The sequence below is a fragment of the Chanodichthys erythropterus genome, chromosome 12, assembly GCF_024489055.1.
Source record: "Chanodichthys erythropterus isolate Z2021 chromosome 12, ASM2448905v1, whole genome shotgun sequence".
NCBI classification, from domain to species: Eukaryota; Metazoa; Chordata; class Actinopteri; order Cypriniformes; family Xenocyprididae; genus Chanodichthys; species Chanodichthys erythropterus.
This window is the reverse complement of record NC_090232.1, coordinates 18,441,778-18,468,246: the sequence shown is the minus strand read 5'-3', so window position 1 is coordinate 18,468,246 and position 26,469 is coordinate 18,441,778. Positions and strand designations below refer to the sequence as shown.

Sequence of the window (26,469 nt, the reverse complement as noted above, 5' to 3'; positions counted from 1 at the left end):
AACGCACTTCAGCGTCATCTTAACGAGACAATTAATCAAGGATGATAAATTGTGCAAGCTGCGCCTTTTGTTTAATGTTATTATTTATTTATTTATTTATTTTAGGTTTACCGCATGTAGGCTATATTGTATCTATGTATTTGAAACATTTGAATGGACTGATATGAGCTGTAAATTTTTTTTTTTTTTTTTTTTTTTTTTTTTGAAGTACAATGTCATTTTGACCATAATAATGTACCAAATCTAACTCGTATAAATATTACAGTAGTACAGAAAAATATTATACATACCTTTATAGTTAAAATCGAACCCCTAACCTCCTGTACCCATTCTGTGACGTCAAACAACTTCCCTGTGCAAAGGATCATGGGGGCCCGAAGTGTCCATCAGTTGTTCCCTTCGAAATCCTTCATTCCGAAGGGCCCTTTGAAGTGGCCAGTTTTGAACACTTCGGTTTGGAACAACCCTTCAATATGGCGGCCATGATTATTTTCACGATATATCCCGTTTGGAACGCACCGTCAGTATGAAAGTCTTTGCAACTGAGTGACTCGCTCACAAAGACAATCTTTGCCGCCATCTAAAGGCAGGCGTAATAATGTAACTTCACGGTCAGGGACTATTTTTTCCAGAGGAAGGAAGGCTGAATGATTTCACTTTATGAAAGTTGCACTGATAATATTTGTATTGTTTTATAAAAGCAATAAGCCCCTTTACAACTAGGGGGTTTTAGGCACTCTGCTCATGTCGTAGCCTACCTAACAATGCCCCTTAGCTGTTATAAATTCACTGTAAACCATGGCTTCTTGGGGCTTATTGCTTTAATCTAATCAAGATTTCGGATGCAGCCAAGGTTCTGAAGGACTTCATTAGCTGTTTCAGGTGTGCTTAATTAGAGTTGACATTGGCCCTCCACAAGGAGCAGGATTGGACACCCTGATTGAAGTGCATCTGGATTGAATGAGTGCACTAGATTATGTCCCATTTGGTTTCGGACACCACAACAAATGGCTGTGCCTTTTATATAGTGCACTATATAAGGGTATAGGAGTGAATTCGGACAGTCTTAGACTTCCAGGCAAATGTGTTGGGACAGATTGGAAATAAACTGCAGGACACTGGAGTAAGATTGGACACCCCTGTAGGCTACTAGAGGATTCAGCATGTTAGATCGGGCTTCCACAGCACTTCACTGCTCTCTGCTGGTCGTGCTGGGAACTACTTTGCTGCTTGCAGATTTTGAATAGCCATAGGGGAGTATTGGACAATTGATGTTAAAAACAGCACAAATCATGAAGGCAGCTAAAGTCTTCTTCAATATCTCAACCTAATCTTGTTTTTGTTTCATGTTTTGTTTAAGTCAATTTATAATTTGCTGTGTAGGCTACTGATACTGTGCCACACTCTTGGCTTAAACTCTATTCTCATCCTTGTGACATGTTAAATATGTTATTACTGTGACCTAAATTATTATTTATCAAGGGTTCAAGATTTGTTCATTAGAACTGCGCTTGTTTCATCTTGATGTGTTCATCATTATTTTATAAGTCAGTTCATTTTTGTTAGAATGCATGCAAAAAGACAAACAAGAACAATGCAGATTCAGGCACAGATTCTATGTACTGACCCATTTCTCTGACCACAAGGTTAAAATTATTCAACAATTGCATCAAAAAATACAATATTAAGTTAACATCAACCAAAAAAAAAAAAAAAAAAAAATTAAAATTCAGCTAAATGTTTTATTGTCCCTCCCACATTAAAATGCGAATCAGAAGGCTAATGGTTATTTTAATGGCTTTTTAATGTAAGCAGTACCATAATGAACTATACATTAATATGGTACCATGTTAAACTGTACTGCAAACAATTTTATACAGGGATCCCGTTTCCATCTCTCTCAACCAAGAGGTCTTACCCTGAAAATTCTTGAAGGGACCATAGTAATATGTGTAATGGGTGTGATCATTTATTGATTAATCTGGGTGAAGGTGGTTAAGTAGTTCATTATGTATATTTCAGAAGATGGGGGAGCACAAGCCTGGATCGCATGGGAACATCTGTCACCATTCTGCTTCTAAGTAGACACCTATTAGGCCTTTTAGGATTCAATAAATTCATAACCATAAGAAACCACGGGACTTATATTAAGATCCACTAATCGCAATCATATTCCCTGAAGCAGCTGAGCCGCTGTCCAAGAGCGAGCGCGCGCCTCTCGAAATTAGGCGCGTTCAAAATTAGAGCAGCTTCGGTTCCGCTCGGCTCTTTTCGTCTTCATCAGTATTCTTACCGTGTCCGCTGAGTTGAAACGATTCTCAGGGACGGAGCCGCAAAGGAGGAGGGCAAGACTCCCGCATCATCGCGCCCGCTCTTTCCCTCACCAGCACCGCGGACTAACGAGAGCCTCTGCGCTTTAACTGTGGTTATTTTTTTATAATGTGTCGACTCTGTATGGTTCCCGCTGTTTTGTGAACAGTGTGTGTTTGGTGGATGTGGTCGCATGGATAAGCAGAAGATGATGATTTTGTCGGGTCTCCTCTTCTCTGCGTTATGGGGACTGGCGCTCGGCGGATCTCCGAGCGTCCAAATCGGTGAGCGCACTCCACCTGTCTACGCCTTTTAGATCACATTCATCAAATCTCGACTTGATACGTGTGATAACAGAAATTACATTATAAACGTCCTCTTTACTTGGGTACCATGTGAGAATTTCATGATAGAACGATATTATCTGTCTATTTTTAGATTGTTCTTACGATTTAATTAGGCCTATGAATAATTTTTTAACGTGTTTTTCTCAGGCGGCCTGTTCCCCAGAGGAGCAGACCAAGAGTACAGTGCGTTTCGGATCGGAATGGTTCAGTTCGGCACGGCCGAATTCCGCCTCACTCCTCACATTGATAACCTGGAGGTGGCTAACAGCTTCGCCATAACAAATTGCTGTAAGTCAACATGGAGTTTTTACCGCTTGAACTAATTAATTCTCCATATATAGCCTACTAATCTAGATGCTGTTATATATTAGCTCGCCAATGCACAGGTGTGATAATATGGCAGTTTCCCTCCCCATATTATTAATTCATTCTGCATTCAAGCCATATTAAATATTACAGGAGGATGCATGGCAGGTTCTATGTGTTATTCCTATTCGAGTTAACACAGGATAGCTATCGCCTGCGTACATGTGTTCTATTATTAACGCTGTTGTGTTATTTATTCCTTTACGCAACCCATGAAAGGACCGGGGGCTGAATGTTGGCAATCACTCGGGTTTATCACTTTAGGTTCTAATGAGTCTGAACTGTGGCACATTTAGGTTCTGGCTGTCTGGTTGTGTAAACTGTGCGTTGGGATGATCGTTATATAAACCATTTTTTGGGGGGGATGTGATAATTGGCATTCGCGGGAGCAGCAAGATGATGGTTTCCACAGTAACGGAGGAGAGGAGATGGCCCCGTTTTTCCAGCATCTGCACAATTCGATGGCAAATGAAACAGCAGGTTGCCTCCTTCGAAAGTATTAGAGTGTCATTTGTCGTTGAATGTTTTACGGTAGAATTTCTATATTTTAATTTTGCGATAGCCTATTTATAATTCAAGGGTTTTTGAAAAACGTTTGCAAGGCACGAGGGCGTAAAAATGGACCTCGCGCGTGTCCCTCCCCCACGCATCTTACATCTGAGGCATGAAGACCAGTACGGAACGAACGATGAATCATAAATTAGATTAGAAAACGATTCATTATTAGTGTGTTTGAGTTTGTCACATAGGTTAGAAGATTATTTTAAATGGTTGGTCTTATTTACCTACATCTTTTCAATGGAGTGGTTATGTTCAGTGGATTCACAAAACCGGCCTGAACGATTCATTGACGAATTGAAGTGAATCGGTCCGATTCGGAACCGATTGATCTGCGTAGAGCCGCTTCTAGTCGAACACACCTAACAACACTCAAGGTGATGATACACGGGGCAACTTTTTGAGCAATGTTGTCGGAAAATATTGAGAAACAAATTTAAATCTAAAGTATCCTCGGGGAGATTGCCCGGCAACATTGTTTAAAAAGTTGGCTCGTGTATCATCACCTTCATTCACTGAACTGAGAACTGTCTCTATCCAACATGTCCGATTCGTAATGAGCCGAGAACCGATGAGTGAGTTCACACCAAGATATTTCTGATTGAAACAACTGAAGGGACGTTGCAGAAATATTATAATTAAACATCTTGGAGATTTTTAGTAGTTTAAAGTAAATGCTATATTTATATAGCCTAGGCCTACCATCATTTAAATTTATATTTATATAAATCTTTTGTTGTTTTTATGAGTTGAATCAAGGTTGAAACAGATTGAACTGGGATAAAAAAAAAAGCAATATGTATTACATACATATTTTTTTAAAAATGTTTGTCAGAGACCGCACTATGATGTAATTGTCATAACACAAATTAATAATTAAATAATTTTTTACCTTCTTCTTCGAAATGAACTGTTTATAGACCGATTCCCTGAAATGAGTCAGACCTTCCCATCACCAATTAATAAATTACTTTATAATTTGTCACGTTGGAATGTCAAAGAAAACCTTCTATGACGTTGTGATGGAAATTAATAATTGATTAATTTTTTTAACCACGTCTTTGAAACAAACTGTTTACAAGGTCCGATTCACAAAAAGGAATCAGACCTCTAATCCCTGCTCTGGAATCTAACAAACAGGATTTTGATGAATGATTAATATGTTATGTATTCTAAATAGAAATCTATGCAATGAAAATTGTAATATTTTACACTAGCAAGCAAACACATTACTTGACTGAGCTCTCTGAAGACAGAATCGAGCAAATCTGAATTGGCCATGGAGACACTTGGTATGGCCTCTTTAGTGTAGTTTTCCCTCAATCCAATAACCTGAATGAGTTGTCTCTTGGTGGTTATGGCTCCTTTTGATGTCAAACACTGATGCTTCACAATGTGAGCTTCACTGCGACAAGCCTGAAATGCCGCTGATTCATGTGAATGGCCTGCCCACTCCCACATGCCCATCCCACACATACACACATCATGCACACAAAAACTCAATGATACTTCAGGCCAGGGTACACATACATAAAATTATGGAAATTGCTTAGGCATTTGATTATGAAAAGGTGTGTGGAATGTGGGCTGTGTTTACTGGTTTGTGACTGTAAATATAGAAAATCTGTATTCAGAGAATCTGGAAGATGAATAGGCCTATTATTTTGTCATGCTGTATGCAAACATGCTTAGGCCTATAATGTTGTTTGTTTAATGCACACAAGGGATTTCCTTTGCTGTTAGTTGTCACCCAAGCACATTCACCCACATGTAGATATATATACATGGCACTGAGAAGGATTTTCTCTGAAAGATATAAGCATTATGATAAGAAACTCTGCCAGAAAAGCCAACTGTTTAGACAGTTTATGGTCTGCCTTAGCGAAAAACACATTTATGGTGTAACATGCACTCTGTTATCGCTTGTTTGTAGCCTTGAGGTGGTTGAAGTGACTCATCGGAGACCCATCTTCTTTTGACAGATATGTGCCCTAGAAAGGCTTCAGCATTGTTGTTGCTGTTATATGTTGTATATTGTTCAGTGTGTAGCAGTCTGTTCGAACACTTTCAACGGCATGTTTTTTTTGATGATGATTGTCCTATTTGCTTATGCATATTCCTTGATGATGTTAGAGATTGTGATCCTGGAACACAGAAGCTTTTCTTCAATAGTCAGATTGAATAACACATTAATGTTAACACTGATCATAGCTTGCTTCCAGATATGACATGCTATCACTGTATATTCAGCAACACTGTGACGCACCAACAATTGTAAACAATTGTTATTCTGGTTGGTTAATCGCAGCATTATTTTGTTTAATGCTAACTTATTTATCTGTTTTACCAGGCAACTGATTTTTTACATGCTTGTTTTATGTCTCGCATATCAATCAGCAGATCTTTTCTTGTCACATTATAGAACCGTTTCAACTCGGATCAATATTTTATGGGCATTTATTTGTTTATTTGGTAAATAGCTGTGTGTAATAAATGACATAGCATGCAGTCAGCCAGCCAGCCAGACTGACTGACTGACTGCACATTATTTTTTGAAAGAAATTAATACTTTTCAAATTAACAGATTTCTATTTTTAAATAAATGCTGATGTTTTTGAACTTTCTATTCATCCAAGAATCCTGAAAAGAACTTTATCAGCTTTCCACAAAAATGTTGGCACAACTTTTTGAGCAAAACTATTTCAACATTGGTAATAATAAGAATTTTTTTCCTGAGCACCAAATTGGCATATTAATATGATTTATGAAGGATCATGTGACACTGTAGACTGGAGTAATGGCTGCTGAAAATTCAGCTTTGCCATCACAGAAATAAATCTTACAATAAATTAAAATAGAAAATGATTTAACAAATAAATGCACAGCCTTGTTAAGAATAAGAGAATTTAAAAAATATTACAGTCCACAAACTTTTAAATGGTGTTTTATTGAGCCAGTCATTCTGAGATGTAAAAATGTTCACATTGATGCTCCATTTCAATTATTTAAATCAGGTTTTGATGCGACAAACCCCTAAATATGGTATCTTGTGAGGGAAGGACATAACATTTATACATGTATCCCAATTTTTACTGTAAAAAAATTAACACGTTATAATACATGTCAAATATTTCTATAAAATTGACATTGTTTCTGCTTTTTCTACCAACTACCAGATTAATTGTATAAAGCTTAAGAAAAAGCAGAAAGAATTCTGTAAATCCTTCTGTAAACTATATGTGTATATATGTGACATGAAAATAACAGTTTCTGCTGGCACACATTATACGCTCAGCATTTATAAAATGATCCCTCTGTGACTTCTGCTATCTCTTTTACACAACCACCAACATGTTGAAGGCAGCATGATGATGGTGTGTGTGTTGTATGTGTGTGTGCTATATTAAAAGCTATTCACATCAGCGTGTCTAGAAGGGGGTGTGGAGGATTTAGTGCTGAAGACAGGATGAAAAACGAGTGACTGAGCATTTTCGCTCCTTTACTGACATTCCTTCAATCCAACAATCTGCAATCACCTTGAGGAACAAAGAGAAAGGAGGGGGGGTCAAGAAAAGCTGGGGTTCATTTAAAAAATGTCTGTTTTAAAGTCATTAATGTGTGTGTGCCTGCAAGGATAACCTGATCATTACAGAGGAAGCATGTTTTTGAAGGTTAAAGAGGATTGCGTGTTGTCAAAAGATGAATGAGGCCATCAATCAGTTCAAAAGTGAGAGGATAAGAAAGTAGTGGGTGAAAAGACATGATATCACTTGTTATTAAGAGGTATGCTTGTTATTAAGGGGTGTGACACAAGCACAAAGTTGTCCTTGATTGTCAAGTAATGTCACAAACTTGGTGCATTAATACAGTATATAATTCAATTGATGTGCCATCACAGACGTGTTTTACAACACAGTTAATTTATTATTAACAATCATGTGTTTTGGTTAGCATCCATCAAGTTAAAAAAAAAGATAGAAATAAAAAAAAAAAATAGAAAAAAAGGTGAGTCAGATGTCATTTGTATTTTTAAAGTATCTGAATTATCTGAAAACAGGCAGTACCACATTATTAAAATTATTAAAATAAAATAAAAAATCATGAAATTTCCACAAAAATAACTATATTTAATCAAAATCACACAAGCAAGTTGTTCTGGGTACAATAGGAACAGCCGTGCTGGTATTGCTTTTAAGTTCAATAAACAAAAGTTAATATTAAGTAGCTTACATTGTAAACACAAAATTTCCAAATTTGTCTACTTTCCTTCCTAAATGAAAAGTTTTAAAGCAGAAATGAGTCTCCGAGCAACACAGTAGTGGCGTTTCTTTCCTGAATGAAATAGTGATTTGAACAAATCAGATGAATTGGTTCAATTAAATTTCTTTCAATTCAGTTCGATTCAAAATTCATAGACCTCTCTCTCACCCTGAGGCCACAGGAAAGACTTTCCTGATACTATCCCAGACACCCAACCTGCAAAAGAGAGAGTGAAATGGCCCCTAGCAAATAACAAGACATGATGGAAACAGCTTGACCAGACCCTTGATAGAGTTCTAGAGGCAGTATTAGTAGGAACAGCTGAGAAGAAAATTGATAGTATGACAACTATCATCTTCAACATGGTCAGAGAATGCTTTGGCACAGAGGAGAGAAAGGAGATCACCTGGAAAATGTCCCAACAGGAGGGGGAGAGAGATCTTGCATCTGAGAAAAGAAATCAAGACTCTTAACAAGCAGTTTAAAATGGTAAGTGGCGATGATAAGGAGGGCATAAATAAACCTCTCAAGTGGACTGCGCAGGCGACTGGAACCTGAGAAGAGTAGAAAGGTCTTAAAGATTGAGAAAGGAGAAGGAGGCCAATTGAGCTCAGTTTATGAAGGATCCCTATAGTTTCACCAAAACTTTGTTGGGAGAAGCAAGATCCGGGAGGTTGACTATCCCTAAGGAAGTTGCGAAGGTTTTCCTTTAAAGAAAACCATTTCTCTCGAGTGTTGAAGGAAAGATGTTTTTCTCTGTCTTGGCCTGAAGAATGACTACCTACATGGTGAAGAACAAGTGCATTGATACAGTATCTCACAGAAGTGAGTGCACTCCTCACATTTTTGTAAATATTTTATTATATCTTTTCATGTGACAACACTGAAGAAATGACACTTTGCTACAATGTAAAGTAGTGAGTGTACAGCTTGTATAACAGTGTAAATTTGCTGTCCCCTCAAAATAACTCAACACACAGACATTAATGTCTAAATCGCTGGCCACAAAAATGATTGCACCCCTAAGTGAAATTGTCCAAATTGGGCCCAAAGTGTCAATATTTTGTGTGGCCACCATTATTGTCCAGCACTGCCTTAACCCTCTTGGGCATGGAGTTCACTAGAGCTTCACAGGTTGCCACTGGAGTCCTCTTTTCACTACTCCATGACGACATCACGGAGCTGGTGGATGTTAGAGACTTTGCGCTCCTCCACCTTCCGTTTGAGGATGCCCCACAGGTGTTCAATGGGGTTTAGGTCTGGAGACATGCTTGGCCAGTCCATCACCTTTACCCTCAGCTTCTTTAGCAAGGCAGTGGTCGTCTTGGAGGTCTGTTTGGGGTCGTTATCATGTTGGAATACTGCCCTATGGCCCAGTCTCCAAAGGAAGAGGATCATGCTCTGCTCATTCATGGTTCCCTCAATGAACTGTAGCTCCCCAGTGCCGGCAGCACTCATGCAGCCCCAGACCATGACGCTCCCACCACCATGCTTGACTGTAGGAAAGACACACTTGTCTTTGTACTTCTCACCTGGTTGCCGCCACACACGCTTGACACCATCTGAACCAAATAAGTTCATCTTGGTCTCATCAGACCACAGGACATGGTTCCAGTAATCCATGTCCTTAGTTTGCTTGTCTTCAGCAAACTGTTTGCGGGCTTTCTTGTGCATCATCTTAACATCTTCCTTGTGTGGTGGAAACGCGACTTTATTTCAAAACAGATTTACCAGACTTCTTATTCATTTAACACTATTTTTAATCAACTTTTCATTTCAAATGAAAGAATGACGAGAGGATCGGGTTTGTGCTGTGAATCGTGACTTAAGTGTGCTGTGTGAAAATCACATGAGAAGTGACGATGAAGTGCAGAGGACATCACTTCCTTTTTTTTTTTTTGTTCGTTAATGCTCACAGCAAAATAAACAGACAAACCTAGATAATAACAATGACAACCAAACAAAAAAGAGTCAGAGGACAATGGATCTTTACAGTGCTCTTACTTCACGATTCATGTTGCACTTCCCAACTTGTTTACATCAAGGTTGAACTTGACCCTCGCATGAATATGCAAACGATGCAGAACCAGAGTCTCTTTATAAGAAGATCTCTGGCAGAACAGCAAGAGCCATGGGATTCCAGACATCTTCTGTAAGTTATGGGAAACTCCCACATATTGATATCAGCTCTCTGACGCCCGGAAATTATATACAATATCCTGGAAATCAGGCGAACGAGCGGGAGAGAGGAGACCTGTTTCCCCCTGCTATTAAGATGCGTTTCAGGTGATGCGATTACAAGTGGTCTGCCGAGACGCATTACCGTTTACACCTCGTATTAACAAGCATTACAAATGCGTCACCTGTGACCACTTGTGTTTGGATTTTGTTGAAACACCCCACTCTTATTTCACCACACTCTACATCACTTTAGCAGGAGTGCTGCTATAGAATGCACAAACCACCCTAAAATGTGTTTTTACTCTTCAACATCAGACTCCTCAGTGGAGTGAAAGAAAAATAAGAAAATCACAGGAGGAAGAAGGCAAGCAAGAGAAACAAAAAAAGAAGGAAAAGGAAGGAAAAACGTCATACTTTCTACTCAGGACTATCATTTGAATTGATCAGTTGATAAAGATAATAAAAGTGTGTTTTAAATGAATTAAAGTTCCTTAACGTAATTTCGAGAGGAGTGAACCCATCTAATCTTTCAATTAACTGCCGTGGCATATAAGAAGCCACTCATCTTGCTCCAGCATCAGCTGTTTTGGCATCCCTCCACCTTCTCAACTCCACCAACATAATTTAGGCATCTTGCTACCAGACTCATCTTCCAAGCATTAGTAGTCCCATTGAGGATATCTAAGCTCGAGTTGAGGCTGCTTCCCCTGCAAACAGCAAGCCAAATATGTAACCATATTAGCTTAAAGATTATATAGGCAAACAAACTTGTGAATGAGAAGTGTTGTAAATGAGTTTTGAAATTAGTTGTTTTTAAAATAAAGATTTCACAGTCCAGGATATCAGACTGTGTAGCCTTTGTATAGCCTATAGCTATATTGTACTTAACCTGAGGACCAAGGGGGTAGCAAGCATCACTTTAAATTACAGCCCACAAATGTTACACTTATCCTGTAACTACATGAAACAAGGGGGTAATAAGCACCATTTTAGTAATAACAAATAACATTTTTTTTTTTAATTTGCCTTAAAACACAGAAGACCAAACTAAATCAGCTGCACTTTTGCTATCAAAACAACATATCAGTTAGTCTTCATATGCACAGAGATCCAAGTGTTGCATTTTATTATGTTATTTTTGTCATTTATTTGCCTGTGAATTTGGGAATGTTGTTCAAAATTCTAAGTTGCACTTGAAAGACAGACAAAAAACAAAAATAAAAATTAACAATGTGATAATGTTACTTTATCTTTATGGGACTGTCTGGTATTTGTGTGAATGAAATCACACAGGATATAGGAATATTCTGGCTTGGGAAATTTTCCCCGAATACTATTGTATTCAAACAATGTTACAATAAAATTTCATTTATATCATCCCTACATCAGACATACATGCGTGTATGTGTGAATGTTCTTAAATATTCACTCTGAACTGATGAGGAGAGACTTTGAAACTCCAGCAAAGTGCATTTTCTTCCATAAAGTCTCAATAACATCTGACAGGGGTAGAGTGATATGTTAATGCCCAGGACCAAATGCAAATGTAGGTGCATCTCTTCCTCATGCAAGGTCACATGCAGAAACACTCATGTTTTTTGTTTATCAGTGATTGACGGATAGGCTGTCTTATCAGTCAATGTAAATGTTTATGCCAATAACAGCTGACAGATCCAATCAGTTGATAAGAGTTTACCCTCTTCTCTTTAATCTGAAAATCCATGAAACTTCAAGCAAAAATAGGCTTTATGTATATTTTTGCATTAGAACTAAATAATACTATTATGCTCTTAAGAAAAATGGTTCTAAACCATACCGGATTAGGGTTTTTGGCTTGTAACAATAGAAGAACCCTTGGTGCTAAATAATACCTTTTTATAAGGTTCCATAAAGAACCATGCTGTGAAAGCACTTTTATATTATTGATTAAAATTATTAAAATATTATTTATTAATATGATGCTTTATATCCCTCTAAATATCTACTTCGTTTTATAATACCTTGTAGCCTCTGTTATGGGTTTTTCATTTTAATGGAGACGGTGGAGATTGAACACAGGCCTTCATACATGCAAAGCAGGTGCTCTTCCACTGAGCTACATCCCCAGACACTGAAACCTTTTTCCTGTTTTGTAGATACATGTGCCTTTCAAGATGTAAAGGTGTTAAAGGACAACGTTGCAATTCATGCACTAAATTGGTTTGAAATATGTATGTGGTTGAAGCCTTTTACTTAAAGCCCAACTTTTTTTAAATGACAGCAAGTTTCAGTTTTTATTTTTATTCACATGAGAAATTATACCAAAAATGACAGTGCATCAATGACAGTGCATCAATCTGAACTGATTAATAAATACATAAGGAAATAAAACACAAAACAGAAACACAAAGTAAATCTAATGAAATTTCCAGTGAGATATCTTCACAATCCTCAATGTGTTAAAGGGATAGTTCACCCAAAAAGATTTACTCACCCTGTCACGTATATGTTCTGTTCAGTTCAGTTCTGTCATGTCTGCACCTGTCTTTGTTAGTCCCTGATTAGTTAATCTTCCTCCACCTGTATCTGTTTAGTTTCTTCAATCACTCTGTGTATTTATATTCCCAGTTCTGTTCAGTCCTTTGTCAGTCATTGTTGGTGTAACTAATGTTGATGTAACCTGTTCTTACGTGTATCACCAGTAAACGCTATTCTATCGTATCCCGTGTTCCTCATCTTCCTTCATGAACTAAATGTGTAAAAGAAAATGAGAAAGAAGAAAAGAAAAGTAAAATGGACTCACTAGCACTGCGTCGTCTACTCCACTTGGAGAGCAGACCATACTTGGAGTACCTGGCTTGGATGCTCCGGAACGGCTGCCTCTTTCCCTCAGCTAGCAAGCCCGAGGCGCTCACCGAGGTTGTTACAGAGCTGGAGAACATCAAAGCCTGAAGTTAATGCAAGCGGTTCAGTCCACCACAGAGCCAGGAGTGGACCTGGACCTTATAGACCTGTAGTCCACGGATCCTTTTCCCACCCAAGTCCCCACCCTCGAATCCTCCTCGTCTTCGCCAGTCACATTCGACTATATGGATGCACCGGTCCCGTCCGGATATCTTCTTCAGCCTGTATCCCTACCTGACTTCCTGATCCCATCTCCATCACTGGTCTTGGCTAGCCCTCTGGATCCGTTGGCACCACTGGTATTGTCAAGCTCTTCGGCTCAGCCCCCGCCGCTCACTCCATGTGGCTCATCTTCCTCGCCTTGGGGTTCACCTCCACCAGTTCAGTTTGAGGCCTAGTCCCCGCCTCCACTTCGGGTCTCCAGGCCCATGTTTCCACCTTGACCTGTCAGTCCGTCACCATTGCCTTGGCCCGCTGCTCCCTCATCGCCTTCCCAGCCCGTCTGCCCGGAGACTCCGCTGGGCTCCTTCGTCACTCCGATGCCCAGCTTTTGCCACAGACTTCCGGGGTTTCACCTACGCCTGCACCCTGCACTCCTACGGCGTCATCGGGCTCCTCACTCCTACCACCTCCCCGTCATCCGAGTCATTGTCGCCGCCTCAGTCCCGTGAGCTGCGATGTTCCGCTGGTTCCTCCACTCACCATGGTCCTGCCTCCACCGATCGATCACAGGGTTCCATCTGCCCCTGCAGTCAGGACTCCACCGTCGACACCACCATGGTGCCTGTGGCCAACTCCTCCAGGCTCCTGTCCATCACCAGCTCCACACCCTCCACCGAAGCCTCCGCCCTCTTTCATCTTCATAGACTTTCGCCACGGCGCGAGGACGGGGAGCGTTATGTCACGTATATGTTCTGTTTAGTTCAGTCCCTGATTAGTTAATCTTCCTCCACCTGTATCTGTTTGGTTTCTTCATTCACTCTGTGTATTTATACTCCCAGTTCTGTTCAGTCCTTTGTCAGTATTGTTGGTGTAACTAATGTTGATGTAACCTATTCTTATGTGTATCACCAGTAAACACTATTCTATCGTATCCTGTGTTCCTCATCTTCTTTCATGGACTAAACGTGTTACACACCCTCAAGCCATCCTAGGTGAATATGACTGTATTCTTTCAGACAAACACAATCCGAGATATATTTAAAAATATCCTTAGTCCTCCAAGGGTTATAATGGTTGTAGATGGCTGCCCAAATTCTGAAGACAAAAAAAATGCACTCATCCATAAAAAAATGAATCCATATGACACCAGAGGGTTAATAATGGCCTTCTGAAGTGAAGCGATGTGTTTGTGTAAGACAAATATCCTTATTTGTGTAAGACAAACATCCATGACAGCCATGCATTCGACGTACATCCAAAAAGCATTAACTTCCATGACGTAGTTCTGTTAAAAAAAATACAGGGACACTAATATGCATTATTCATTTTAAGAAGGATATCAAGTACCTGTTGAGTGTGTTTACAGTCTGTTTAGTTGGATATTCAAGCTCCAGAAAATTAATATTTCATTGAAAAGATGTTTAAAAATCAAAAACAAAAAAAGATTTTAAAACAAAAAAGGCAGGATTACAGAACTTTAGCATAAAATGAGTTCTTCAGGATGATATGGTTCTAAAAAGAATTGTGTGAAGAACCATGTTTTGTAGAACAGGCATTTCATTGATGGTCAGAAATATTTGCATTTATTACTTATACTTTCCTCACTTTGATTGAATATGCTGGGAGAACATTGTTTTCTGGTCACGATTCCTAGTATGAATGAATATGGCATACAAATTGTCATACTGAAATTCCCTACTGTACTGACAACACATTTAGACAGCTAGAGCAATTGACACACAAATGAATCCCCAGTGCACATATGTGTGCGGCTCCATTCACACACAGGCATATCCCATAAGCCCTGATGTGTGGCAGTGCCAGCTCAGACACAGCAGCAGGAGCAGAAGGCTCTCTCTACTGTTCCGTGTGACTGCTGATCAAAGTCTCATACTTAGCATTTCTGACTGCATGCAGACTGTCTGCAGATTACTCTGTGTGAGCACAAGTTGCAGCACAGTTTATGAATATGTTTCATAGTTCGATGAGCACACATACTGAACATATACACATGGAATTACATACACAAAGTAGGGCATATAAGTATCATTTAATGTCATTTGTGTGCTGCGTACATACTTGTGCTGTTTATTGTTTATAAATTGCTATACTGTATGTGTGTGACAAGGTTTATAGTTTAGGCCTGTCTGGTCGGTGCAAATGTATTTGTGTTACATGCTTGAATTATTTATTAAAAATGACAGATTGCTTTTTTTCCATTGTAAGTCTTCCACAATGTATTTTTTCAATGGCTTTAAGAATGTGGTTGGTACAAAAATTACTTTCTCCGTTTTACGAACCGATATAGATTCTTAAATCCCAAGAATCAATTAGTCTACCCGGTTTTCAGCTGATGGATGAATGGAACATTGTAGCTAGCTTGCCTCCCATCCAATAAATCGCAGTATTTTTTGTGCTTTGTTACTTTTGATATGAAACAAAGTCTCAGATTTCAAATCATGTCCATTTTATTATTAAAATCAAAAAATAAATACCATTTTGGCGCTCTTTAATGTGGCATGACAGATCGCTGTAGCGCAGCTCAGTTCAAGAGAAGCGGCAGCACGACAGACACGTGAACTGATCATCTCCTCCACTTTAATACCATTTACACCGTGAAATAAACATGAATGAACATCTGAAGGTATGTTAAAAGATACAGTACAACTTACCGAAATTTATATCATATCACGTGTTATCGCTCAATCAGCGTTTCAAATGCGGAAAGACTTTAACAGCTTGTAAACAATGTCACGTTACATCACATTTACCTCAGAAAAACCATTCAGTGACCATAAACTCGTTAGTCAGCTAGAAAAATTAACTCTAGAGAGTAGCATTCTGATAAATATATGCACTCTATCACATATTCATTATCATTTTTAATGTTCTTCAATATTAAATGCATGTTTAAATACATCATGTTATGACAGCCACAATTGAAATAAATTTTTATATTTCAAAAAACAAATTGAAGTAGAAATATAAACAAAAAAAAAAACATCCTTGAGTGTAATTAAGGTGTTTGTATATAAATTAGTTAATTTTAACCTTCAATATTATAGTAATGTTGTACCAACAGACTCCCATGTATAGTTTGCAGCATTAGTTGAGAGATTTATTTTTACTCAAGAAAATTTGCCATGTACTGTATCTGATAGATATATATATATACCCAGCCTTAGTGAGGACTTGTCTCCTCGCTATGGTATTAAATGACTAATTGTACAATTGTACATTATTGTGCTTATATTAAAGATGCATAATCTCATGCATATAATTGTGCATATATTCAAGATGCATCACCCCAGGTTTTGTCACTGATGTTAAACGCCATTGGCTGATAATATATGACAGTAGAGAATCATCTTTGTCTACAAGTTTTTTTACAGAGAATATTCTTGTAATCAGTATCAAAAAATATCAACATTAAGGACCCTTAAAGGTGCAATATGTAAGATTTTTGCAGTAAAATATCTAAAAACCACTAGGCCAGTGTTAAATATTTTGTTCACTTGAGTACTTACAATATCCCAAATGTTTCCAACTATTTGTAAATCGTGAGAAAATTGCAATTTTAACCAAGGCTCCGGGACGTGTGAGGAATTGCCTGTCAATTGCGTCATACCCGCGTTACCCTCGGTTTCCGGTTTTATTTTGTAGAAACCATGGAAACACCAAAGACGCTTTAATATATTACACGTTTTAATAGACAAGGCAACAACTGTTTGGTTACGTTACTAGACAGAAAACTAATTGTTGTTATATAGCTCAACATTTAGTTTTATTGCTTAAATCAAATTTTCTTGATTTTTTGCGAGTACCATGCTTTACCATGCCTCAGAGAAAAACACTATTTTGTCAAGTAGCTAACATAGCATAATCAGATGCAGCTTTATTTTTAGTAACAGTAATACAGAATGTTCTCCATCATACAATACGTTTTAAAACGAATTGCCATTTATTGCTAATTTAGACATTAGTGTTTCTAAAATAAGTGTCTCACAGCAGCCACTGAGCGAATGCACAGAGTAACGTTATAACATCATTTGCAACACTCTCAAATGTATCTAATATGATAAACAGAGCTGCGTTACCTCATACTCATGACCGGAAAAGTCATGAAAACAGCGCCGGCGACTGTGTCATAATAAAAGTTCAGCTGCTCGTGAGGCGTGTGTTGCGCAATCGCTCCAGCGGCCTCGTTCAGCTCTCACAACACTCACTCCTGCTCTGCTTCATACTACAATAACGTTAATAATCTCATCCATGAACATTATTTCTTCCCGAGTCCAATCCCTATTCTTTTGCACCGTCCGTTGAGGTAAAGACCGCATGTCCCGCAATTCCGCACTCAACCTTGGCGTCATCAAGCTACTCCTTTTTTTTTAAGACCTCTAGCAAACTCTAGCAGACAGAATTCTTACATACTGCACCTTTAATTGTTTTTGATAGATTTATTGTATAAAATTCTGTATGTATGTCTAAATTTCACAGTGCTGATACATTTGCAGTGTTGTGTATGATCTTGTTATGCTTGAGATGCAGTAGCTTGTTTTTATCCAAAATATCTGAATAATGTGAACTAAAGTAATGTATGCTTAGGTCAGTTCAGGTTTTAATGTTGATACATTTTTATGTGCTAGGTTGATTTTGTTTCCTGCAACATTAACTTGCCATTATAATTTATACAGTTTAGTTTAATTTATACAATTTGCGTAGTTTATACAGCAGGCTTTTTGTGTAGTCGAGCAGCTTGACTGTCCATCTGTCTCTCCAAGTATACATGACAAAATATGCATTTGAAATATTTTAAAAGTATTTGTGCACAACGCTGATTTTTTTTTATTTTATTTTTTTTTTGGTCTTATGCCAGATGAATCGTATTATATACTACAGGTCTGGTAGTCCAACTTTACAAAAAAAACATACTGGTACAATTTCAGTTGGACTAAAAAGATTACATGACATTTTTAAAAATGAATCGTTTCTTTAGTCAGACTAAAATTGAACCTTCAAAGTGAAAGTAGACACACTTAATTCTCCAATTGATTTCTGTCTTATTGGTTACATTGTAGATCATTTAGTGGCTTCTGTCAAAATGAGTGACTGTATCAGCTAAAGACTAAAATCTTTAGGTTGTTGGCAGTGGTTTGAGTTAGTAACTATATGATATTTGCATAGATTTGTTGTACTTAAAAAGCCAGGCTGGTTTTAGGAGTGGGCATTATTGGTATCTAATCCATTTCTTTCTCTTCAATGCTCAGTCACACATCATCAGATCAGATTAACCCTAATACTCTCAGACTAGTATATCAACCATTAGAACTACAGGCACTGATTCATCTTTTCAGTCCCCTTCCTATGAAGCTAAGAGAACTGACCTCACACCAGTGACAAGGATTTTTCCACATTCAATATTTAAAAAAAGAGTTCCATTTGTATAGAAGGTAATTTTTTGAATCAGTCAGCGTGAGTCCTGAAAAGTTTATGAACCTTGATGAAATGGGACTATTCTTTGTATACTGTCAAAATTTATTTTGAGTATCATAAAGTGCATCCCTTTCCTTAGTCTATATAAAACTTTTTCCATGATTTTGTTCTCATGGCCGCACAATTAAGTTACTTCTACATTGACATCCAGGCATATATTTAATCACTAATTGGACTGTGCAGCATGATACATAGATTGCAATATTATCCAGCAATATTATTGATTTGACTGCACTGACTATCAGATGTGAGAACAAACTAGAACTGATTTGAGCTGAAAAATGACATGTGTCTTCTGCTTTATAGCGGAATCAAATTTTGTTGAAGTTTGCAGCATTGACACTGTTATTGAACTGAATTGAAGCAACTCTGAACCGACTCAAGCTAAATAATAACATTACTGTTTCTGCAGAGCTGCTTTATAACTGAACTGAACTTGTTTCATAATGAATGAACTTAACACAGTTACTGAACTGAATTGAATCATCACTGAATTGAATTGAGCTGAATAATGAGACTATTGTCTTGCTACAGCTGCTTTACAGCAAAATTCGAACCTGTGTAGCAAATTAGCTCAAAAGGGAAATATGTAATTAATTACAACAAATTATATTTAATTATAAATATATGGATTCGTTTCAGAATTGCCTGTAGCAGAATTAATTTTATGATTATTTAATCAGCTTGTCGAACAGACAGCATAATCAGTTATCAATTATAGGAAATAAATGATCTTCCTGGCCAAGAAAGAATAAATTTTTCCTACTGTATAAAGTACTAGCAGGGTAATAGCATGTAGCTAGATCAAGGCATTTAAGAGACTTTGATTTGTGAGCATCAAACACAGACAATAAAGCGTGGGTACAATGGTTTAATAAACAAAACTACAGGTAAGCTACACACACACAACTAAACTAAGCAAATATGGAATAAAGAAAGAAAAGAAAAAGAGAGAGAAGAGAAGAGAATGGCAAGATTACAATCAGTTAGCCACAACCTACAAGAAACATCAAAGAATCAGGGTCGCCTTAAAAGGGGCACAATAACTTAGAAATGCATCTAAAAGCTGCGAACGGGTACTTGCATTGACTTTGGTTGCTGAATAAATCCAGATGCGGTAGATTCTAAGGTTTTCTTGATGATTTTGTTAGGAGTGCGCTTAAAGTGTTTGTTTGGGTTCTTCTGGGTGGTCCACATTAAATCCGACAAAGTTAACTTGAAGATAAATTTGCCGGAAGGAGACAGGAAACGTGGTGTCTCAAAAGAGATTGAGCAAAGATCTACCTGATCTGAAGGCCCTGTCAGTTCACACCCATTTCGGTGAGGTGACCAATCAAAGATGAACAGGAGAAAATCTTTGTTCTATCTTATCACCCTATTTGCATGTTTATGTTGGTCTGGAGAATTTGTGCAGTTTTGCACAAAAGCATGGTAAAATTATTATGATGCATTTTATCATAGCATACTATTAATCGTTAATTATGATGAAATAATAATGAATAATGAAAGAGGATTCTTTTGATACCAAGAAAGATGGGGATTTGAAGACATTAAAGGGTTAGTTCACCCAAAAATGAAAATTCTGTCATTCATTACTTGCCGTTCCACACCCGTAAGACCTTCGTTAATCTTCGTAACACAAATTAAGATATTTTAGTTGAAATCCGATGGCTCCGTGAGGCCTCCATAGGGAGCAATGACACTTCCTCTCTCAAGATCCATAAAGGTACTAAAAACATATTTAAATCGGTTCATGTGAGTACAGTTGTTCAATATTAATATTATAAAGCGACGAGAATATTTTTGGAGCACCAAAAAAACTAAATAACAAATTATTTAGTGATGGCCGATTTCAAAACACTGCTTCATGAAGCATCGGATCATAAATGAATCAGTGTGTCGAATCTGCTGTTCGGAGCGCCAAAGTCACGTGATTTCAGCCGTTGGCAGTTTGACACGCGATCTGAATCATGATTCGATACACTGATTCATTTTTGCTGATTCCGATGCTTCCTGAAGCAGTGTTTTGAAATCGGTCATCACTAAACAAGTCGTTATTTTGGGTTTTTTTGGCGCACCAAAAATATTCTCGTCGCTTTATAATATTAATATTGAACCACTGTACTCACATGAACTGATTTAAATGTGTTTTTAGTACCTTTATGGATCTTGAGAGAGGAAGTGTCCTCCATAGGGGGCCTCACGGAGCCATCGGATTTCAACTAAAATATCTTAATTTGTGTTCTGAAGATTAACGAAGGGCTTACGGGTGTGGAACGGCATGAGGGTAAACAATAAATGACAGAATTTTCATTTTTGTGTGAACTAACCCTTTAAAGCAGTGATACACACACCTGGATATCAGTATTTGAAGTTACCCTAACATAACTAAAGAATCATAATTACACTAATATGACATAGGGACATACATAAAACACAGGAAAATACTATATACAGTTGGGACAGTTTGTGGGTAAAAATGGAGTCAATGTCCTTTTCCCAATGTGTATTGAAAATTTGTCCGTGTCTCTGCTAGCACTGTCTGTTGATAGGGGATGCGAAGATGAAATCACCTTCTGTCTTTGAAGCTTGCAAAGAGCTCCAGACACCGTCTCTACTAAGGTTGTTCATGGGAGCTGAGGTGATAATGGCCTTTGAAGAGAACTGGTTTTGTGACTCTTTGGGGCCAAAACCAGAGAGATAAGGAAGGATTTTATGATGCTTAAAGCATTTCGATCACGTCCATTTGTTACACTGTCTCATATTTTTTTGAAGTTTGCATCATTGATTCTGTTACTTTCCAAATGTATAAAAATAAAAGTGACTTGAAAAGTAAAGGTTTCCTTTAACCATACCTCTTTCTTACAATCAACCTCAAGTTTGCATTCAGATTTGCCTCCATCCAATCAATAAGTCCCTGCCTACATATTTTTTCGATAGTCTGTTTAATGATGTACATCACAACATGGAAGAAAAGATCTGCCACTGTCTCTGTGAAATAATATAAATTTGTAATTTTATATTATAATATGTAGTAATATTGATGTCTCTTTTTTTTTTTTAGTTTGCTCACAGTTTTCCAGAGGAGTGTATGCAATCTTTGGCTTCTACGACAAAAAGTCGGTGAACACCATCACGTCGTTCTGCGAGACGCTGCATGTGTCCTTCATCACGCCCAGTTTTCCAGCTGATGGACTCAACCAGTTTGTTCTGCAGATGAGACCTGATATCAAAGGCCCTCTCATCAGCCTGGTGGAATATTACAAGTGGGAGAAGTTTGCCTATCTGTATGACAGCGACAGAGGTAAACACTCTCTCTCTCGTTTGAGAAATGTATGCATTCTTTATCTTTTTTTCTCAGGCAAGGCTCTTTCCGTGCTGCTTGCACACACACTTCAACACACATACTCTAGAGAATTTAATCAATAGTCCTATTACTTTGTGGTGAAACGCCTCTTGGAGAAAGAGCATGTGAGTTGGGAGTGCTTACAGATAAGAACATTACAGTCTCTTTCTCTCTCTCGCTCTTTTTTTTTGCTGTTTTATCATAGTTTCATCTGTCATTTATTTATTTATTCATTATTTATTATTTTTTGCAGGTTTTGTCCTCTGTACCTAACCAGATGTGAAAAGACAAGTTTAATAAATTGCTCTTGACAAGCAATTTATCTGTCCAAATGGAATGAAAAACCACTGCGCAACATGATACAATCATAGACAATCAGATAATATTGTATAATATGTGTAATGTAGTGTAATGGGAAATCTGCAAAAATAGACAACACTAAAATAGAAACCAAACCATTTTCAAGTTTCTCTTGTCACAGTCTCAGCCAGTGTTGGGGAAAGTTACTTTTAAAAGTAATGCATTACAATATTGCTTTACTCCCTAAAAAAGTAATTGCATTACTTAGTTACTTTTTATGAAAAGTAATGTGTTAAATTACTTTTGCATTACTTTTTCTCAACTGGTTGTTTTTCATAACAACAAAAAAGTTCTATTTTTGGCAATTGTTAAGGCCTTTTCACACCAAAATGAATAAGCCTCAGGCTTAAGGAAATGCATATTTACGCCTGTACAGTAAAGGGCGCAGCTCAAACAAACCTTTCAGCTGTGCCGCCATTCTGGATTAAAGAAGAATAGGACACAGAAGAAGAAAGATCAAGGGCCCTATCATACACTCGGGTGCGACTCAAGTGTTTGTTGCTAGTTTCAGCCTGACGCAGTTATCATTTTCACGTCCTTCGCCATGTTGTTTAAATAGCAAATGCATTTGTGCCCATTTGTTCACCCATGGGCGTGCTGGTCTGAAAACAAGGTGTGTTCAGGCGCATTGTTGACATGTTACTATTTTGAGGCAACTGAAATAGACTGCGCCATACAGTAAATGCTGCAATATTTAACCTTGTGCATGAGCAGATCCTTTTCCTCACTATAAAAGCGTTCAGTTTTTCCACTTGCAAATTCTGCCTTGTAAATTGCGAATCCACCATGACGCAAACGCAACTGGTATTTAAAGGGAATGGGAGATGAGACTCTTGATTGGTGTATTGCACATTACACCCAAAACACACCCATTTCTCATCAAGATAATAGGGACAACCCTTTTAGACCATGTGTTGGGTGCACCGACCAGTTTTCCCATCGTTAAACAAGCAAAAGTGGATTCGGACATGCCCTAAGTGCACCTGCGCCACGCGCTTTTGACCATGCGTTTAGATCATTAAAATAGGGCCCCAACACTCTTATTTCTAAATCTAATCTAAAGTAATTTTTGCTTATTATTATGATTGAATTAGATAATTGAAGGTCAGCAGCAAAGACATTGGTTAATAAAGTGAGATTAAATACATAAAGTATATTTGTGTAATTTAAGATTACAGGATTGCGTAAAATTCTGAGATTGCATTTCAGTGTTTTTATTCATTGGAATGAGGATGAGTAAATGCACGTTCACATTTAGTCTAGAACTACAATAACCATCATGTTCAAACAGCACATAAAACACCTCTGCACTTTATTTCTCTCAACATGGGGACAGGAGAGCTGTCAATCAATAAATGTGAAAAAGTAACTTGCGTTACTTATTTGAAAAAGTAACTTAGATATTTTGTTTTAAATTGAAAAAGTAATGCATTACTTTACTAGTTACTTGAAAAAGTAATCTAATTATGTAACTCAAGTTACATGAAATGTGTTCCCCCAACACTGGTCTAAGCTGAATAAGACAATGTTATTGTTTATTGCGTTGGGCAATATGTTTAGTATTCACAATTAAAACACTGTCAATACTCTAATTTTAATGCATTTATGCATTTGTAACAATAATGCATTTGTAAAAGTGATTTTTATTTATTTATTTATTTATTTATTTTGGTGTTTACGAATATCAGCTGTGTTTCTGAAATGTTTAAAAAATGATTTGACCAATAAATGTCCATGATTTTTTGAGTTATTACTGGATAAAGCCTTTTTAATATTATTTAAATTTGTACTAATAAAACGCAAATCATGGAAAAACTAATATTCACTATAAAAATGAATAATTATACTACATTGTCTGTTCGGTTGAAATGATGGTTCTTCTGACTGGAAGAAATATCTCTTTTAATTAATTACAGAGAAATGCATAAATTTTTATATGTAACAAGGATTAAAAGGCTAACAAATATTGCAATGTCGTAACTCGGTCTTGGGCATATTCTGTGAGCTCTTACCCACATTTTTTGGCAGTGTCGGAATTTCTGTCATTGCGACTATGTTGGCTGAATATTTTTACTTTTGACTGGAGTGTCCGTTATGTGCTGAATCTCTGGTTTGAGGCGGCGAAATAAATCTCTCCCCCAAGACCTAGATATGAAATCAACCGAGAGAGATAGAGAGGGAGAGGGGGAGAGATGTGCAGGAAGGATGGAAGCTTAAGAGAAGAGGAGTACGAAAGGGCAAATGACCAAAAGAGAGAATGCTGAAATAAAGAGAGCGAAGAGGAGAAATGATAAATGAAGGAGAAAAGGTGTCTCAAGGGGCCTTCTAGTGCAATAAAAATACTCTAGATATCAAGGTCTCTGGGTGTAATTTGGAGTGGTGGTTGATTAAAGTAGAACAGTGGTTAGAACAGAAAGAAGCCGTAATTGAGATTGAATCTCATTTAAAAAGACACAGTGAATCTAATAGACGTGGGGTTTTAAAGCAATTACACTTTAGAGAGGTAATTAAAGCTTGAGCAGATTGATGAAAAATTTTATGAAGACATTTGATGTGAGGCACTCACATGCACACTGCTGTGCATCTCTCTATGTAGGTCTGTCTACCCTGCAGGCAGTGCTGGACACAGCAGCAGAGAGGAAATGGCAGGTAACAGCCATAAACGTTGGAAACCTGAAGGATGAGTGGAAAGACGAGGCATATCGCTCCCTCTTTCAGGACCTGGAGAACAAGAAAGAGCGGAGAGTCATCCTAGACTGTGAACAGGACAAAGTCAAGGACATTATGGAGCAGGTGAATGGCGTACTAAAAACACATTACAGTATACGTGTAAGGTCAGGAACGTAGTTAAAGAATGATGTATTGCGTACACCTTTAACATTCATTATGTGACGCTTTAATTAAATTGCTCTTGTGAACGACATTTTTTGCCTGCCTCTCCTCAGGTCATTACGATTGGTCGACATGTGAAAGGATATCACTACATCATTGCAAATTTTGTAAGTTGTCAAGAATATATATTTTATTACTGCTGTTAGTTAAAGAAACAGTTCACCCAAAAATGATGATTTTCTCTTCATTTACTCACCATCTACCCTTCTAACAGGAACGTTCTCAGTCCATTGGCTAACGTTCTGAAAAAGGTTTTCTCAAAGTTATGAACAAATGTTCTTCCAGAACAATACTCAAAACTCAAAATAGAGTTTGTTCAAAATGATCTGGTATTTGAAAGGGTTAGTTCACCCAAAAATGAAAATTCTGTCATTAATTACTCACCCTCAAATCCGTAAGACTTTCGTTCATCTTCGGAACACAAATGAAGATCTTTTTGATGATGTCTGAGAGATTCTGTCCCTCTATAGACAGCTACACAATGGAAACTTTGACACTTCAAAAAATTAAAAAAAGAGATCGTAAAACGAATCCATTTGAATTGAGCTGTTAAGTCCAAATTTTCTGAAGACACTTGATCACTTTATATAATGAACAGATTTAGGCTTTTATTCACATATTTTATTCACCTGATTGACTCACAAAAACAAACCACTTGTGGTAGCTGCGTAACACATGACATTGAACCTCATTTGATCTCACATGCATCAAGCAAACTTGCTTGAGCTTCCGTTTACCACTACTGATGTGTGTTGATGAATGTTTATGTAAATATAAGCCTAAATTTAATCTGTTCATCATATAAAGTGATCGTGTCTCTTCAGAAAATTGGGACTAAATGGCCTTTAATATTGTTCTCAAAACAGTAGCACAAAAACATTATTTATACATTGTCTATACAACGTCGGAAACATTTCAGTTGGACGTTTGTCTAACATTTTTTAAATGTTAATACTTTTTTCAGAATGTTCATTAAGAACCATTAAAAAAGTAATGTTTCCAAAATATTTGCTGAATTGTAAAATGGAATGTTTCCTTAACAATTGCAACCACAAAAACGTTTTAAAAACTGGACATTTTGAATGTTCAAAGAACATTCAGAAATAACATTTTCATCGCTTAATGGAACATTCTTAGAACATATTTTTGTTAGCTGGGTTGTTCCAAATCCATATGACATTCATTGGAGTGTGTATATGTTGTGTGTGTGAGTTTGCATTTTTGTTTTTGATACTAACAGTACAATAGCGCATAGTCTTGTGTAACTTGATTTATGTTATTAGAAATTGTGTCTTTGTGTGTGTGTTTTTC

At 37.4% G+C, this 26,469-nt stretch overlaps 1 protein-coding gene across 3 annotated transcripts in view; it reads left to right on the top strand.

The window, feature by feature from the left end:
• The first annotated feature begins 2,474 nt into the window (after positions 1–2,474).
• The window catches only part of gria2a (glutamate receptor, ionotropic, AMPA 2a), a 39,418-nt gene continuing 15,423 nt past the window's right edge, over positions 2,475–26,469 (top strand). For all 3 annotated transcript variants that reach the window (XM_067405308.1, XM_067405307.1, XM_067405306.1), the window contains exons 1-5: positions 2,475–2,594; positions 2,805–2,945; positions 21,625–21,864; positions 24,863–25,059; positions 25,212–25,265. In XM_067405308.1, the coding sequence (XP_067261409.1) occupies positions 2,504–2,594; positions 2,805–2,945; positions 21,625–21,864; positions 24,863–25,059; positions 25,212–25,265 (723 nt within the window). In that variant the 5' untranslated portion in view covers positions 2,475–2,503. The remainder of the gene's footprint in view (positions 2,595–2,804; positions 2,946–21,624; positions 21,865–24,862; positions 25,060–25,211; positions 25,266–26,469) is intronic.